Here is a 14,529-nt window from a genome sequence, read left to right as displayed (position 1 = left end):
GACTGTGGTGAGGGGAGCCGGCAGTTGCCCTGGAGAACCACTCCTTCTCTCCGCCCCTCTCCACCCCTAATACCTCCCCTGGCCAGATATTCCCATCATCAACCCAGCTCCCAACCTGAGGACCCCTAAGGGATCCATGAGCACATGGAACTGTATGCCAAACTACCCACACGTCCAGACGTGTGAGAGAGTCCCTAATCAAAACTAATGAACAACCAGTGGCATTATTCACAATAGCCAAGAAATGGAAACAACTTACATGTTCACCAGTGGATTAATGGCTAAAGAAAATGTGTCATCCATACAGTGGAATATTATTCAGCCATGAGAGAGAAGGAAATCCTGCCATTTGAGACAACATGGATGGAACTTGAGGGCATTATGCTAGGTGACATAGGGAAAGACACATACTGAATTATATCACTTAATATGTAGAATCTAAAAAAGGCAAACTCAGGAACAGAGAGTAGAATGGTGGTTGCTAAGGGCTGACCAGAGCTCCGTGCTGTGGTTTCTTTCTGAGGAGGCTTTGCTTAGAGCCACAGAGGTTTGAAATGGGTAAGCTTCTTGCATGGGAATTCTGGACTCGGGGAGGAAGGGCCTCAGGGGTGCCGCAGTAAAAGTGAGATTGTGCTCTGTGGCAACTGTGACTGAGGGAGCCAAGACTAGCAGTGCTGAGGGAAGTAAGTGAGAGGAGAGCGGCGAATTCCTACCCCTAGCCCTACAACCTAGGGCCAGTTCCTTTCCCTTCTGGACCTCTCTTCTGATCTAGGCACTGAGGAGCTGGGACCAGGTCATCTTGAAATTCTAGTTCCCACCCCAACATCCTAATTTCCTAGCTTGATGTGAACTAGCTCTGACCTTTGCCTGATGCACTTGGAGGTGTGAGGGTGCACTACAGAGGGCTAGGGAGTGGCCGCCAGGGCCCATGCAGGCATGGGCAACCCTGCTGTGGAGAGAAGGCCACTCTGCACCCCTCTGGGTCTCTCCTCCAGGATGGAACCTTGGAACCTAAGCACAGTGGGGTTGACTGTGGGACAAATCAGCCTAAGCCCACCACACTGCCCCCAAACCAACACTGAGCTAATTTTCTTGGGCCTTACCGACCTGAGCTCCCTTTTTGCCCCTCCTGCCTTTTCTTGGTGCTGACCACAAAAGCCCTTTCTGGGTGGCATGCTGGGTTCATTTTTTTAATATTTAATATTTTAAGAAGAGAAATCACATTAAAATAGATGTTTGTGGAGTATCAACATACATCTTCTTCAAGATTTTATTTATTCATTTGAGAGAGACAAGAGAGAACAGGAGCAGGGGAGACGGGTAGATGGAGAGGGAGAAGCAGGCTCCCCGCTGAGCAGGGATCCCGACGTGGGGCTCGATCCCAGGACCTGGAGATCATGACCTGAGCCGAAGGCAGATGCTTCACCATCTGAACCACCCAGGCACCCTAACATATTTCTTTTTAAAAGTGCAAGCCCTATCTCCAACGCTTAAAGAGCAATTACCCAGCTATAGTCAACTTCCATGAATTTTCTGTTCTTTTTCTTCAGATTTTAACAACTGTGATATATAGTGTCTTCTCCCAAATCTGTGACTGTCTTGGTAGCCCATTAACCATTCCCCTCCCTTTGGGGATCCACAGCCTTCTTAGGTGTCCTCCCCTCTCCAACTCAAAACACCAGTAAGTGTGAGCAGCAGGGAGCAGCCAGACCATTCCTGCTGGTGCCAGAGAAGGAGTCCACACTTCCACCCACCCTCTCAGTTCAGAGAGCTCTGCATATCTTTCCAATGAGTCACTGTGCTTAAGTTAGAATGCTTTGGTTGCTTAATGCCAAATCTCTTTGAGGAAAACTTCCAGCATAGGTGACAGAGCCCAGGTGCCTGCCTCGCCCTGCACATGCATTAGAGCCTAAGAAAAGCTCTTTGGTTTTCAAGGCCCATTGCTATCTGTTTTCTGGGTGGAAACGGGAGGAGCGGAGCAGAAAAGAGACTGTTCTCAGAAACCTCACTGACCTCCTATGGTGTGTATGACTCCGTCCAGCAGCATGTTCTTCACTGGGATGGTATGATGGAGGACATCTAGTACTCTCTCCCGGATGCTTCACCGCATACAATGTACCATCCCGTCCCAAAGGACCTGAGGCGTGGGTTGGTTAAGCAATTTATTCAAGGTCTCCTGGTATTGAGTAGTAGAGCTGTGTTTCTACCGTACCACGCTGCTCCTGGGAACAACAACTGTGTCTGCCAGGATATGCTGGGAATGACCAATGAGGTTTTTAAACTTTGAAAATGCCTCTACTCCCAAATTTGTACCACACATACTAAAATGGTCACTGAAAACTGGTGCTGCTTCTGTTCACGGCTTCCATGTGGTCCCTCGTGTTCCTATTAACAGCAGCTCTGATCTAACAATTGTGTGGAGCACAGAAAACAGGCAGCATGCAGGTATTCCACTTCCAAGAAACTCAAAACAGCTCATAAGAACATAAATGTTTCACAAAAGCTTTATTTGTGGTCACGTCTACAGTTCTCAGGTCAGTATACAAACAACTCAGTTCAGTGCAGTGCTTCTAATACAAGTCATATAAAACTGCGGGACACAGTGAAGAATAGTGCACTCGATATAAAAATAAATTACACTTTAAAAGCTACTGCAAAGCTTTACACATATAAAAAGTAAACACAAAATAGTTAGTGAGGTCCTTTTAACTGTCCATCGTATCCAGAAAAGAAAATTTACTTATGGAAATAAAAAGCCAGGGGTCTGTGCTGGAAACACCTCCCTGATAAAGAGAAACCCTGGGAAGTGACTCAACTGTTGTCTCAGGCAACGTGAGGAAGAGCCTCGCGAGCCCTGTCTGAGAACTGGAAATCACTACGGCTATCGCGCGGCGGCGTTCGGCTCAGGACCAACTTCTATGCCCCAGACACACTTCCTCATCCTGAAGGCTGAGAGATAGGAAAAGCTTCCAACTTCCCTCTGATCATTGAAAAAATAGAGTATTTACCTTTCTGAGCGGAAAAAAGGACAAATAATATAGAAATGTACATTCCTCAGTCTGCAGAAGATTCCAGGCTTCTAAGTAACCGAAAGGCTGAAGGCAAGATTGATTAGAAACTGGTGAGGCCTCACGAGGACTCTCAGAGCTGGGAGACCCTAGGACTGCACCCTGTCCGTGTGCGAATAACGGTACCTCCACGTGCAGCTGCTGCTGCAGAACCTACGTGGACACTCGCCTGACCCCGGGGGGCCAGGCAGGCACGGCACCTGTCCTTGTAAGTGCAGCCTGGGGGCAGCACAGCCAGCCGGGCGCGTGCTACCGTCTGCACCGCGCTGGTGCTTCGGCCGCACAGCTGAGCGCTGAACTATCAGCACTCTCTGCTCTTCACAGAAGACTTCGCTCGTCCCTGTTCTCAATAAGACAAGACCTTTGCTTCTCAAGACCGTTACTTATAGAAAAAGATGGAAGATTTTTCTCTACGTAAGTGACTGCCAAATAATTCTGCTCTAACAAAGTCTCTGAAGTGACACCTGAGCTTTCATTCTGGGGCTTATTAGGCAAGAGAAGATGGGGGTTTTAGCATAAGAGAACAAGCAGTCAAGATGCAAGGAACAACCCAGGGCTTTCATCCTTAACTGTCCACAGGGCATCTGTGATTGTGCAAAAGCAGATAAAGGTGAAGACAGTCAGTAGGCTGTAAGAAATATTTTTAAAAAGAATTTTTCTTAAAACAATATAAACATTTTAGGAAAGCTGTTAAGGGTATGTCTAAATTTATCAAGACCAAAGGAACCTAGTCATTCCTTTGTTCAGCAGTGCTCCTTGAAGGGCAGGCGTGAAAGAACAATGAGCCATCCCAGTGTATACAAAGGTGATACTACCAACAATAGTAAGAAATAGGATCTCGTTTATCATTTTACAAGTTCAGAAGAAGAGTCGAGGGCAGAAAGCTGAAACCTACCACTCTTATTTTAAACCACCATGCCAACTCTCCCTTCCCCTACCCGGGCTGTCCAAGGGCCTGATGCGGGGTTCCTCTCCTTTCTGCTCCCCCAAGGCCTGCAGCAGATGCCTACTGCATGGTTGTACTAAGCGTTCCTGGGGCGGAGCGCACAGTAAGCCATGAGACAGGGGCAGCAGCAACAACCCAGTCCTTGCAAGCCCCACAGACCCACGAGGCCTGGCAAGACAACAAAAGAAGCCCTGCCACTCTCTCAGCACCGGCCTCAAATCTGCTCCCAGTCACAAGTTCCATCATCGCCGATCCTAATGAGTTACCACAGTCAAATCCGGTACTGGAAAATCTGGGAAGAAAGTAACCACAGAGTAGCTAAGCCTGTGGCTAAAAGCCTCCTGTTATTTGTTGCCAATCTGGGCCAGTTATCTCAGCTATAAATCACCTCCAAACTACCTTCAAATGGAAGAATGCTAACAGCTTTCTAGCTGGAGCCCTCAAATAAACTATTGTTCTTGTTCTCTTTTCAAACATGTTCTCATTACTTCTGACTTAATTAAATGCTGCCAATATTTCTTTTTAGCTACATTTACTAAGGTGCATGGGAACCTCATTCTAGAGAAAAACTTCCTGCCCAACTAGCTGTCATTTTGAACAGCCAGTAGGGCTATTTCATCTCATCTGAGGATCAGAGCTTTAGTTAATCAGATGATTCTCGGATGTGCAGGTGGGTTTTAATCTTTGTAGGGGAGGACTATGCCCTGAAGGTCAACAGAGGGTCATGCCATCAGAGCTGTCCCTCCTCCCACTTCAGTGTAACCGACCTGCCTTCTTATCCAGTATTATCTCAAATCTCACTCTGCTCACATTCTTTACTGACTCACACATACCGGCTTCTTTCTCATCACAGAGACAGACTTCCCTTCCCTCTCGGACACATTCACAGATATCCTGAGCCCTGCCATTCTCTCCCCTCCACTCTCAGATGAGCAAGAACAAGATCAGTGTTACAGCAACTCTGGGGAAGGCACCAGCAGCAGTCATGACAGGGAAGTTATACGTGACAGGTATCTAAACTGCCAGGGCTAATTCATCATTAAAGTATTAATTTCCATGTTTACCACTCTGTGTCAGGACAAAAGACAAAATTTCCTCCTTTAAGCCTGAGATTTAAGTAAATTTTAAGAAAGTCCTTTTCAATATGCTAACTGGCAAGAATATAGGTACCCGAAGACACAGAAGTTATAGAATATTTTCAGCAACTTATTCCTAAATTGCAAAAGTTTAAAATAAGGATGGTGCTACCTCCTAAACTGGATGGGAAGTTTAGGCCTTCCAATCTAGGAATACCTTAGCTGCTCTGTGATTAGATGCACAACTTTGACCTTTCAGTACATCTAGCATTGTCACACACTGGAAATTTGATGTCCAGTCCAGGGTGCTTCGGGTCAGGCCGGCCCCTGGTCAAGCCCTTGGTTCTAGGTGTCACTTACAGCTGCGAGAAAATTTGTTTCACAATTAAGAATTGGCAAGAGCTCCACCAGTGAAATTCACAAGCTCAGCATAATGGCTAAGGGGAAGCAGCCAGCAAGAAGTGCCAACTTTCTTTCCTTCAGCAAAGTTGTTCTGTGCAAAAGTGGTTTCCAAACTCTACAGCTCCCTAGGAAACAGCACAAGATTAAAATTCCTGAGCTTTCCAATCAGACACTAGTGTGTGTTTGCCTAGCACATGACTATGCTACAGGGAACCCAGGATAGTCCAAACCGTGGAGTTTTAAAGATCACAAAACTGGATGTTCTCTTGTGCTGAGCAACATAAATTCACTCAGTTATATACATAATACAGGGCAGAAAACTAAACATCAAATTCCAGGAGATATAGTTTGACATCAATCCTTGATCACAGGGATTAACAACGATACCAACATGGTTTCCACCTCATCCTCATTTCCAGCAGCAACTGCAGTTTACCTCCTGCATTCTGAATTTTTAAAGCTAAAATAAGAGTGTTTTTCTGGAAGTCAGGATTGCAAGAGGTTATTTTTATACTCTTCTTCATTTTCTATATGCACATGTGCTACTTTAACACCCAGAAATTTTTTTTATACCAGAAGTGATTAGGAGCTTCTAGAGACTTTTTAAAATTAACACAAAATTCCTAATGTAAGGTGAGATATGAGTTCTTACAGTATGCTAAGTACAGTTTCAGACGTAGGTGTTCAAGAAAAAAATCCCCTTCAACCCCCGATTCCTTATTTCTGTCCTGGTATTTTTGTTTTGTTTTCTTTAGTTTACAAGTTCTAAATTTATTCAGCTCATATTAAAAGGAGATGGAGCCTATATCCAAATCGGTGCCAGTTTGGAGAAGTGACTGCTGTCTCTATCCAGGCTGAAAAGTTAGAGTATGTGTGTGGTGCATGTGAGGGCTTCCTGTGGGGAAGCAGGGCTGAAAAAAACAGGACACAAAATATGCACAATTGATTTCTCTGTATTCTTCTCAAGGTTTAGCTTACCTTGATGTAAACTCAGAAGTATTAAGATAGCCAGTCCAGTAAGAAGTCAAAAGTATGGGAGACACTTGAAAACCTTCTGTATTCTAAACTTCTCTTTATACTATAATAACTATAAACAACTAGGCCTCAAACTACCTACATGATGTCCTCATTAATTTCCTAAATTCCTGACTTCCAGGTACTGCATGGGTAAGGGCAACTTCTCTAACAGGTGTTCAGATCAAGGACACTCACCCTTGATACTAGAGAGAGAAATAACATTCAAAAGGCCATAATTGACTATCAGACAGCCTGGTTATGGAAGGGCTATGAACAATTATAACCACTAGATGGAGCCAAGAGTTTGAAGGAAACAACAGGGAAAAGCATTCCCTTGTTTCAGGAATACACAACTTTAATACGATTATAGAAAGTAAAAGACCAGATACCTTCATTTGGGCAAATATGTAGTGTAATTAAAAATTTCCAGTTGGACGGAAAATGTTTTTCATTGAAGTCAAATCTGGGTGAGCATTTTACTCACAAGTAAGGACAAGCTCCTGAATCTGAACATTCCAGTGGAAATGGATTCCAGGACGGACAGCTGCAGAGTGCTGGATCTTCCAGTTACCGGTGAGAAGGAGCCAATCCCTCAGAGCTCAGTTGTCAGTAAACACTTCTGCTTCAAGACGGTTTCTTCCGCCAACGTTGGAACAGAGCTGAAAGGAAGAAAGAAGGGGTTATTATTCAGTGAAACCACTGGGCTGGGAGCAACCTGCATTTCTTCACCAGTGCTTCATGGAGCAGGTTGAGAGTAAATTATAGACCTAAATGACTGACTATGTTGCAACACCTAATTTGGCAATGAGATATTTACAGAAGGGAATTTTCTCGATAAATGATGCTTATTTCATCTTGAAATGAAGTCTAGAGATATCAATTTCCCCTACTGCCTTGAATAAAACATACCAAACACTTAATCATTTCTTAATGAATCAGGGTTATTATTATGAATGGCAAGAATAGTACTGTGCTGAGCATGACAGCAAACCTGCTCAAGAAATACCAAGGTTAGTGGGTACACTGTTCCGTGCTTTATATAGATAGTCCCAGATGGCTGTGGCTGAGTTCCCACACCAGTTAATCTGTTTTGTCAGAGTTATGTGAAAAATAAAAGGATATGGGCTTTGCATAAGCACCCAAGGGTCTCTGCCATAGTTGAAGAGCATAAACTCAGAGGCAAGGATGTAATGTTATCTATCTCGGTTTCATTAAAACTTAACATCAAAATACATAGTACAAAGAACAGAGTTTAACATGTCGAAACTACTAACAAGCTTGATAGTTGAAAAAGCAGTCATGTGTACCAGCCCTCTCCATTTCTACAACATAGAGACAAACACTTCCAACAGTTTTCTTTTTTTTTCTGGCATTTTCCTTCATTTTTCTGTATCTCTGTTTCTCCAAGTATAGTCCCTTGGATTTGTTATAAATGCAAATTCTAGGCACTACCCCAGTCATACTGAATAGGAGGCTCTGAGGATGGGGCCCAGTAAGCTGTGATTACTTGCTTTAAAAATTTATTTATTTATTTTAGAAAGAGAGAGAGAGAGAGAGAGCACATGTGCATGAGTGGGAGGAGAAGAGGGAGAGGGAGAGTGAATCTCAAGCAGACTCAGCCATTGAGTGATGAGTGTGGAGCCTGACACCGGGCTTGATCTCATAATCCTGAGATCACAACCTGAGCTGAAACCAAGAGTCGGATACTCGACCAACTGCACCACCCAGGCGCCCCTAAGCTGTGTTTTAATAAGCCCTCCAGGTGATTGTGATGTACAACTAGCTAAAGTCCAAGTGGTCTGTTTCTACAATGACTTCCTGCCATGGATTATGAAGGCTTACCATTCTTAGAACCCACTCACCAGCTCCCAAATCCTTCCTTCCTACCTTTTCAACACAGTTAAAACGAACAATTTTCATCATGTTAATATTCAGTGTTTGTTGTAATTATGTAAATATTTTCACAACTGATATAAGCATATATTTTTTCTTATATAATTTGTTCTTCCTGGATTGAAGAACTGCTTCATTTTTTTTCACTGTTTGCTCCGTTTTCTGTACTTATTTCTAATTTGTCCTTAAGCTTGCAGCCTAGAACCATGGATCTCTCCACAGTACATTCAGACATGTCATGTAGTTTTTCAAAAACTGTGGTAAGCCACGTGTTTGTGTTTTCTCTTGGCAATATCCTTCCTTGAACTCCATATCCCCCGTCTTCAAATCTGTACAGAATTGTTCCTAGACCAGTGGGGCAGCTGCTGCCTCAGAACTTTCCTCCACCTTCCTCCTGGTCAGTTCCTGCACCTGTTTCCTGGGTCCTGTGTCTTCCTCCTTCTTGGATAATCACCTTGTTTTAATGGAACACATCTTCCAGTGAGTAAATGCCTGAGTTAGAACACATGAGAAGTATATATTTTAGAGAAACTCCAGGTCTACTCGTTCTAATCTCACACTTCATTGATAGTCTGGATATAAACATCTCGGTGAAAAATAATTTTCCTCCAGAATTCTGAAGGCATTGCTCCATTATCTTCTTGCTTTCAGAAAAGTATGCTGTTGTTCTGATTACCAATCCTTTCATGTACTCTTTTTTACCTCCCTCTATGGACTTATATATCCTCTCTTAACTCCGATATTCTGAAATTTCATGATGGTCCTTGGTTTTGTCTATTTTCATTCTCTCTGCTGGGTACTCAGGCCCATTTAATCTAAAAACTCAAGTACTTCTGGGCACCTGCATGGCTCAGTCGTTTTAGCGTCTGCCTTGGCTCAGGTCATGATCTCAGGGTCCTGGGATCAGGCCCACATTGGGCTCCCTGCTCAGCGGGGAGTCTGCTTCTCCCTCTGCCTCTCCCCCAGAGCTCATGCTCTGTCTCCCCCTCAAATAAATAAAATCTTAAAAAAAACTGAAGTACTTCCAAGAAATCTCAATTCCTTTGACAATTTTCTCTTATGTGCTCTGTTCTTTCTGGATCTTCAATGATTCATATATTGGACTGCCTGGACCAATTCTCCAATTTTCTCTTCTGTCCCAGTTTTCATCTTTTTGTTCTACTTTTTTGGGAGATTTCCTCAATCTTATCTTCCACACATTCTTTGGATTTTATTTTTAACATGGTTAATAATTTCTAAAAACACTGTGTTTTCTATTTCCTTTCTTTTTCATTTCCTATTAGTGTTAGATGGATGCAGCATCTCCTTTCTCATGAAACTATCATTTGTGAAGTTTCGGATGCTCATGTTCCCTTCTTTCCTCTGTTTCTTTTTCAGTTTACTGGTTTCAGTTTTTCCTCAAACATATGGAAATCTTTGGCTCTCTTCGCACTTATGAGGAAAGCACCTATTCATATTTAAAAGTGAAGCACTGGAACACCATTTGGAAACTGTACATACAGGCAAAACTCACTAACTAATGGGCTTGCAGTAGTTGCAGAGGACGCAGCAAAGCAGTGTCCAGACTTCAGAACCACAGAAAATGAGATTATAAATGTGTGTTGTTTTAAGATGTTAAATATGTGGCAATTTGTTACACAACAAACTAATATACATAATTATTTTTACACAATTCATTTGCATTGCTATTTATGTAGTTGACTATTAATGGGCTTTTGGAAAGTTTTCACAGCTTAGGCTATTATGAATACAGCTGCTGTAAACATTCTTGCACATGTCCTCTGATAGACATTTCTACTGAGCATGTATATAATAGAATCACTGAGTCACTGGGTATGTTCAGCTTTAGTAGATATTGCCAAACCTATTTCCAACATGGTTATTCCACTTTGAAAAGTTCCAGTTGCCCCATACCTTCACCAACACTTGATACTATGTGTCTTTTTCACTTCAGTGATTCTGGTAGTATATAGTGGTCACTACATGGTGGTTTGAATTTGTATTCCTCAATGACTAGTCAAGTTGCACACTGTCTTGTATGCTTATTGACCATCTGGATATCCACTTCTGAACTGCCTTTTCAAGTCTTGCCAATTTTTCTATTTAGCTGTTTTTTTTCTTATTGATTTACAAGAGCTCTTTATATTCTAGATATATAAAGATTCTTTCCTTTGTCAAAGAAAGAGAGAGAGAGATCAAAGGGGAGGAGGGAGGAAGTGCAAGTATTTTCTCTCACTCTCTGGCTTCCCTTTCTGAGATCTTGAAATTATTTCTTTTGATGAACAGAAGTTCTTGATATAATCCAAGTTATTGATTTTTTCCCATTATTAAAGCTTTTTGTGACCTGTTTAAAAAATTTTCCTGATCTCCAGGATGTTTGCTTATATTTTCTTCTAAAAGCTTTATTATTTGATGTTTCACATTTAGATGTGAAATCCATCAAGAATGGATTTTTGTGTATGGTCTGAGGCTGGGTCAAGATTAATCTTTTCCCACACAGATATTTAATTTGTCCAGCTGATTTACTAAAAGACCATCCTTTCCCCACAGCACTACACCATCCCTTTTTCACAAATCAGGTAACTGTATATGTGTGTTTGTTTCTAGACCCTACTCTATTCCACTGATTCATTTATCTTTTTTTTTTTTTTGAGGTACGACTGGCATATAACATTATATTAGTTTCAGGTGCACTACCTGTCCTTTTTGATCTCTTTAATTCCTCTATGACTATTTTGTTTTGGGAAGGAATGTAGACAATCTCTTCTTTCATCTGTAATTTTTAATTTAGAAGTCCTAAGGACTCATTTTATTGTATAAACTCAATTACAAAGCATTATTACCTGGTTCTCTGCACATAATCTCTATTTTTACAGTGGCAATTACTAGGCATATAAATGGTTAGAAAAATAACCTATTAAAATTGTATACAGTGCTATTTGACAACTACATGTGAGTTCCCTACGGCAAGTCCCAAGCCTGTTTTGTTCACTGCTATCTTCAGTGCTGCCAAACCAGATAAAATCAATGCCTGGTACATAACAGACATTCAATAAGTGTTTGCTGAGTGATTATATTACTTTGAAGACTGTGGGGATAAGAGAACAACTTTAAAATGAAATTATCAATTTCTTTCAAGTTAACTGGCTCTAATAAATCTTCCAATTAATGAGGAAATTTCTTAATTAATTAAGGAAAGCATCTACTTCAACTGACCTACACTCTCTCAGCACCAGGAGGATGTGAGAAACAGGAAAAAGTCTGAGGTGAGAATGAAGGCAATTGTACATCTTTTGCAAAATAGATACAGTTTTGGTCCTAACAATGAAGAGTTGAACTACATGCCAAACAAAAGGTCTCTTGAGTCCAGCTTCTGTTTGTGGCAAGCAATATGTTGAAATGAACTTGTAACAGGTATGTGGGCTCACTCAAAGCCCTCATCTTGGGAATCTCCTACCTCACTCTTATCTATGACTCTTCACCTTATGGATGGACAACATAATAGTAAAAAAATGAAAGGAAAAGACACAAATGAATTTTAAAATAAATATAAACTTTTTAAGATAAGCCTGTTAACATATTAACATTTATAAAGACTTCATAAAAATATATAAGGGCTACTTCATAATTTTGTAGAAAATTGTTACTGACAAGAAAACAAAAAACACTATTCTAAATAACAGAGAAAAAATGTATCCAGTTTCAATTAAGTTCAGTTAAAGAACTGACATTACTGCTATAAATATATTAATTTTATTATTCTTTCCTCCTAACAGATGCCTAAGAACTGCAATGGAGAAATAATTTCCTCACCTGGTCACAGCATCCACCAAGAATGGTGCTGGGGGAGAAATCAGCGAGATTACTTCTCTGTTACCATGTTCCTCCTTCCCTGCCAAGGATGGTCCACTTCCTACCAGTCCATTGGAAAGGACGCTGCTCTGCTGAGGGAGACAGACACCATACCTGAGCAGAGGTGACAACACAGGCCTGGGCATCAGCAGTTCAGCTCCAAGCCACCTTTCCCTAATCATTATGGTAATAAGTAAGAGGATTTTGATGGTCATGGGCTGTTTTGGTTTGTTTTTTTTACCATCCTCCACCTCAGATTTTTAGTTTTGTTTTTGTCGGCAGCTTTAAGCCTTTACAAACAGAAAAGCTAAATCACGAGTTTGAAGCCATTAAGTTAACAGAACTTTGGGAATGACCCCATTTTTAAGGAAAAACAAGAGTTTGGTAATCCTTTAGGCCTCACTCTGAAAGGGTAATCAAAATAAAAGGTAAATCAAATATCATTAACTTACTGGTACAATCCACCGTGGTGTGATCATGGATGCTGAAGACACCTGAAATAAATTTTATATATGTATTTACTTTTAGGGAAGACTTATTTTCATAATCATTCTCATAATGTTTTCTTCTACTACTACAGAATGCATTGTAGAGGGAGACAGTTCTTAATGGCTCCCCTTGAGCTGACATGCACTTTGAATCCAAGATCCTTTTCTACAACACAGATGCCGTACTCACCACTTAAGAAACTGTCCTAATTTTGAGAATCTCTTTAATTTAAAAATGTTCTACTCCAAGAATGCTACTACTACTTTCAGTTCCTTATTAATAGGACTTCCCCGACCCTCCAACCCCAGCATCCAGTTTAACATTTTATTTTCTGACATTTCAGTTCATTACAAATAATCATAGCCTTCTTGGCAGCATCCTGAAAAGTGGATTATGACTAATCCAAATGGAAAGCACAAAGAAAGTAAACAGAAAAAAAAATCTGCTTATATACAGGTCATTCTCTAATTATCATTCATGCATATAGAAACACTCACATTGCTCCTGAGTCACAGGGGCTTTGTTACATTCTTTTTAATGTTTAATTGTCTAGATGTTACTTCTACATGTAGAATTAGAAGCTAATGAACTCCTCCTATTTTATAGAAACTATAGACTAGTCCTTAGACTCGTGGTCTTAGATTCTGATAAGAAAAAAATTTACATAAGTCCATGTCTTATTAATAAGTGAGCACCAGAAGAATAAAAGTACAAAGTATGGCTTTCCCACCAATATTAAGAAAATGCACTTTTACCACAAGAAATACAAGGGAGAGAGAAAGAATATATGGTAAAGGTAAATAAAAAATGGTTTGGCAGAAACAAGTCCTATAATAACCATAATTACAGTAAATATAAATGGATTAAACACAATCAGAGGATAGAGATCCTCAAATAAGATTTAAAAAACAAATCTAGTGGGCGCCTGGGTGGCTCAGATGGTTAAGCGTCTGCCTTAGGCTCAGGTCGTGATCTCAGGGTCCTGGGATTGAGTCCCACATCAGGCTCTCTGCTCAGTGCAGAGCCTGGTGCTCCCTCTCCCTCTGCCATTCCCTCTGCTTATGCTCTTCTATCTCTCTGTCAAATAAATAAATAAAATCTTAAAAAAAAAATCTAGCAAACTGTTGTTCACAAAAGGTCCACCTAAGACCAAGAGATACAAAAAGGCTGAAAATAAAAGAACAGGAAATTATATACTAGGCAATATAAACTTAAAAGAAAGCTAGGGTGTCAATTTTATATCAGTCAAAAGGGAAAGTAAGAGAGAATAAAGGGGCAAGGAAGAACACTTTAAAGTACTCAAAGGAGTTAGAGAAAGTATAATTACCATTAATATATATGTACCTCACAGCCTATCTAAAATGACAGATTTGGCAATAGATGAGAAGTGAATTAATCAATAATTGTAGACAGGTATGAAACACACCCTAGAATCTGACAGATTAAAGATAATGAGCAGATTGATTAATGAAAGGATTCTGCAAGTATACTAGACACAAAATCAACTTAGGAGTTCAACAGTAAAAAATTACCAGGCGGAGCAAGATGGCAGAGGAGTAGGAAACCTAAATTTCGTCTGGTCCCAGGAATTCAGCTGGATAGGGATCAAACCATTCTGAACACCTACAAACTCAACAGGAGATCAAAGAAAAGAATAGCAACAACTCTCTGAACAGAAAAGTGACCACTTTCTGGAAGGTAGGATGTGCGGAGAAGTGAATCCAAGGCGATATTCGGGAGGATAGACGGCGGCGGAGGGGGCCTCCTTCCGCCGCTTCTGGCAAGT

At 41.1% G+C, this 14,529-nt stretch overlaps 1 protein-coding gene across 1 annotated transcript in view; it reads right to left on the bottom strand.

The window, feature by feature from the left end:
- Positions 1-2,488: 2,488 nt before the first annotated feature.
- EPB41L5 (erythrocyte membrane protein band 4.1 like 5) overlaps positions 2,489-14,529 on the bottom strand; it is a 145,457-nt gene continuing 133,416 nt past the window's right edge. The window contains exons 23-25 of the mRNA XM_028101374.2: positions 12,707-12,748; positions 12,216-12,346; positions 2,489-7,168 (exon numbers count right to left, since the gene is read on the bottom strand). Coding sequence (XP_027957175.1) covers positions 7,102-7,168; positions 12,216-12,346; positions 12,707-12,748 — 240 coding nt within the window. The 3' untranslated portion in view covers positions 2,489-7,101. The remainder of the gene's footprint in view (positions 7,169-12,215; positions 12,347-12,706; positions 12,749-14,529) is intronic.

Source organism: Eumetopias jubatus, unplaced genomic scaffold (assembly GCF_037043125.1).
Source record: "Eumetopias jubatus isolate StellerSeaLion01/CBP00866 unplaced genomic scaffold, mEumJub1_p1.0 scaffold_3, whole genome shotgun sequence".
In the NCBI taxonomy this organism is placed as follows: Eukaryota; Metazoa; Chordata; class Mammalia; order Carnivora; family Otariidae; genus Eumetopias; species Eumetopias jubatus.
This window is presented reverse-complemented; position numbering and strand designations above follow the sequence as displayed.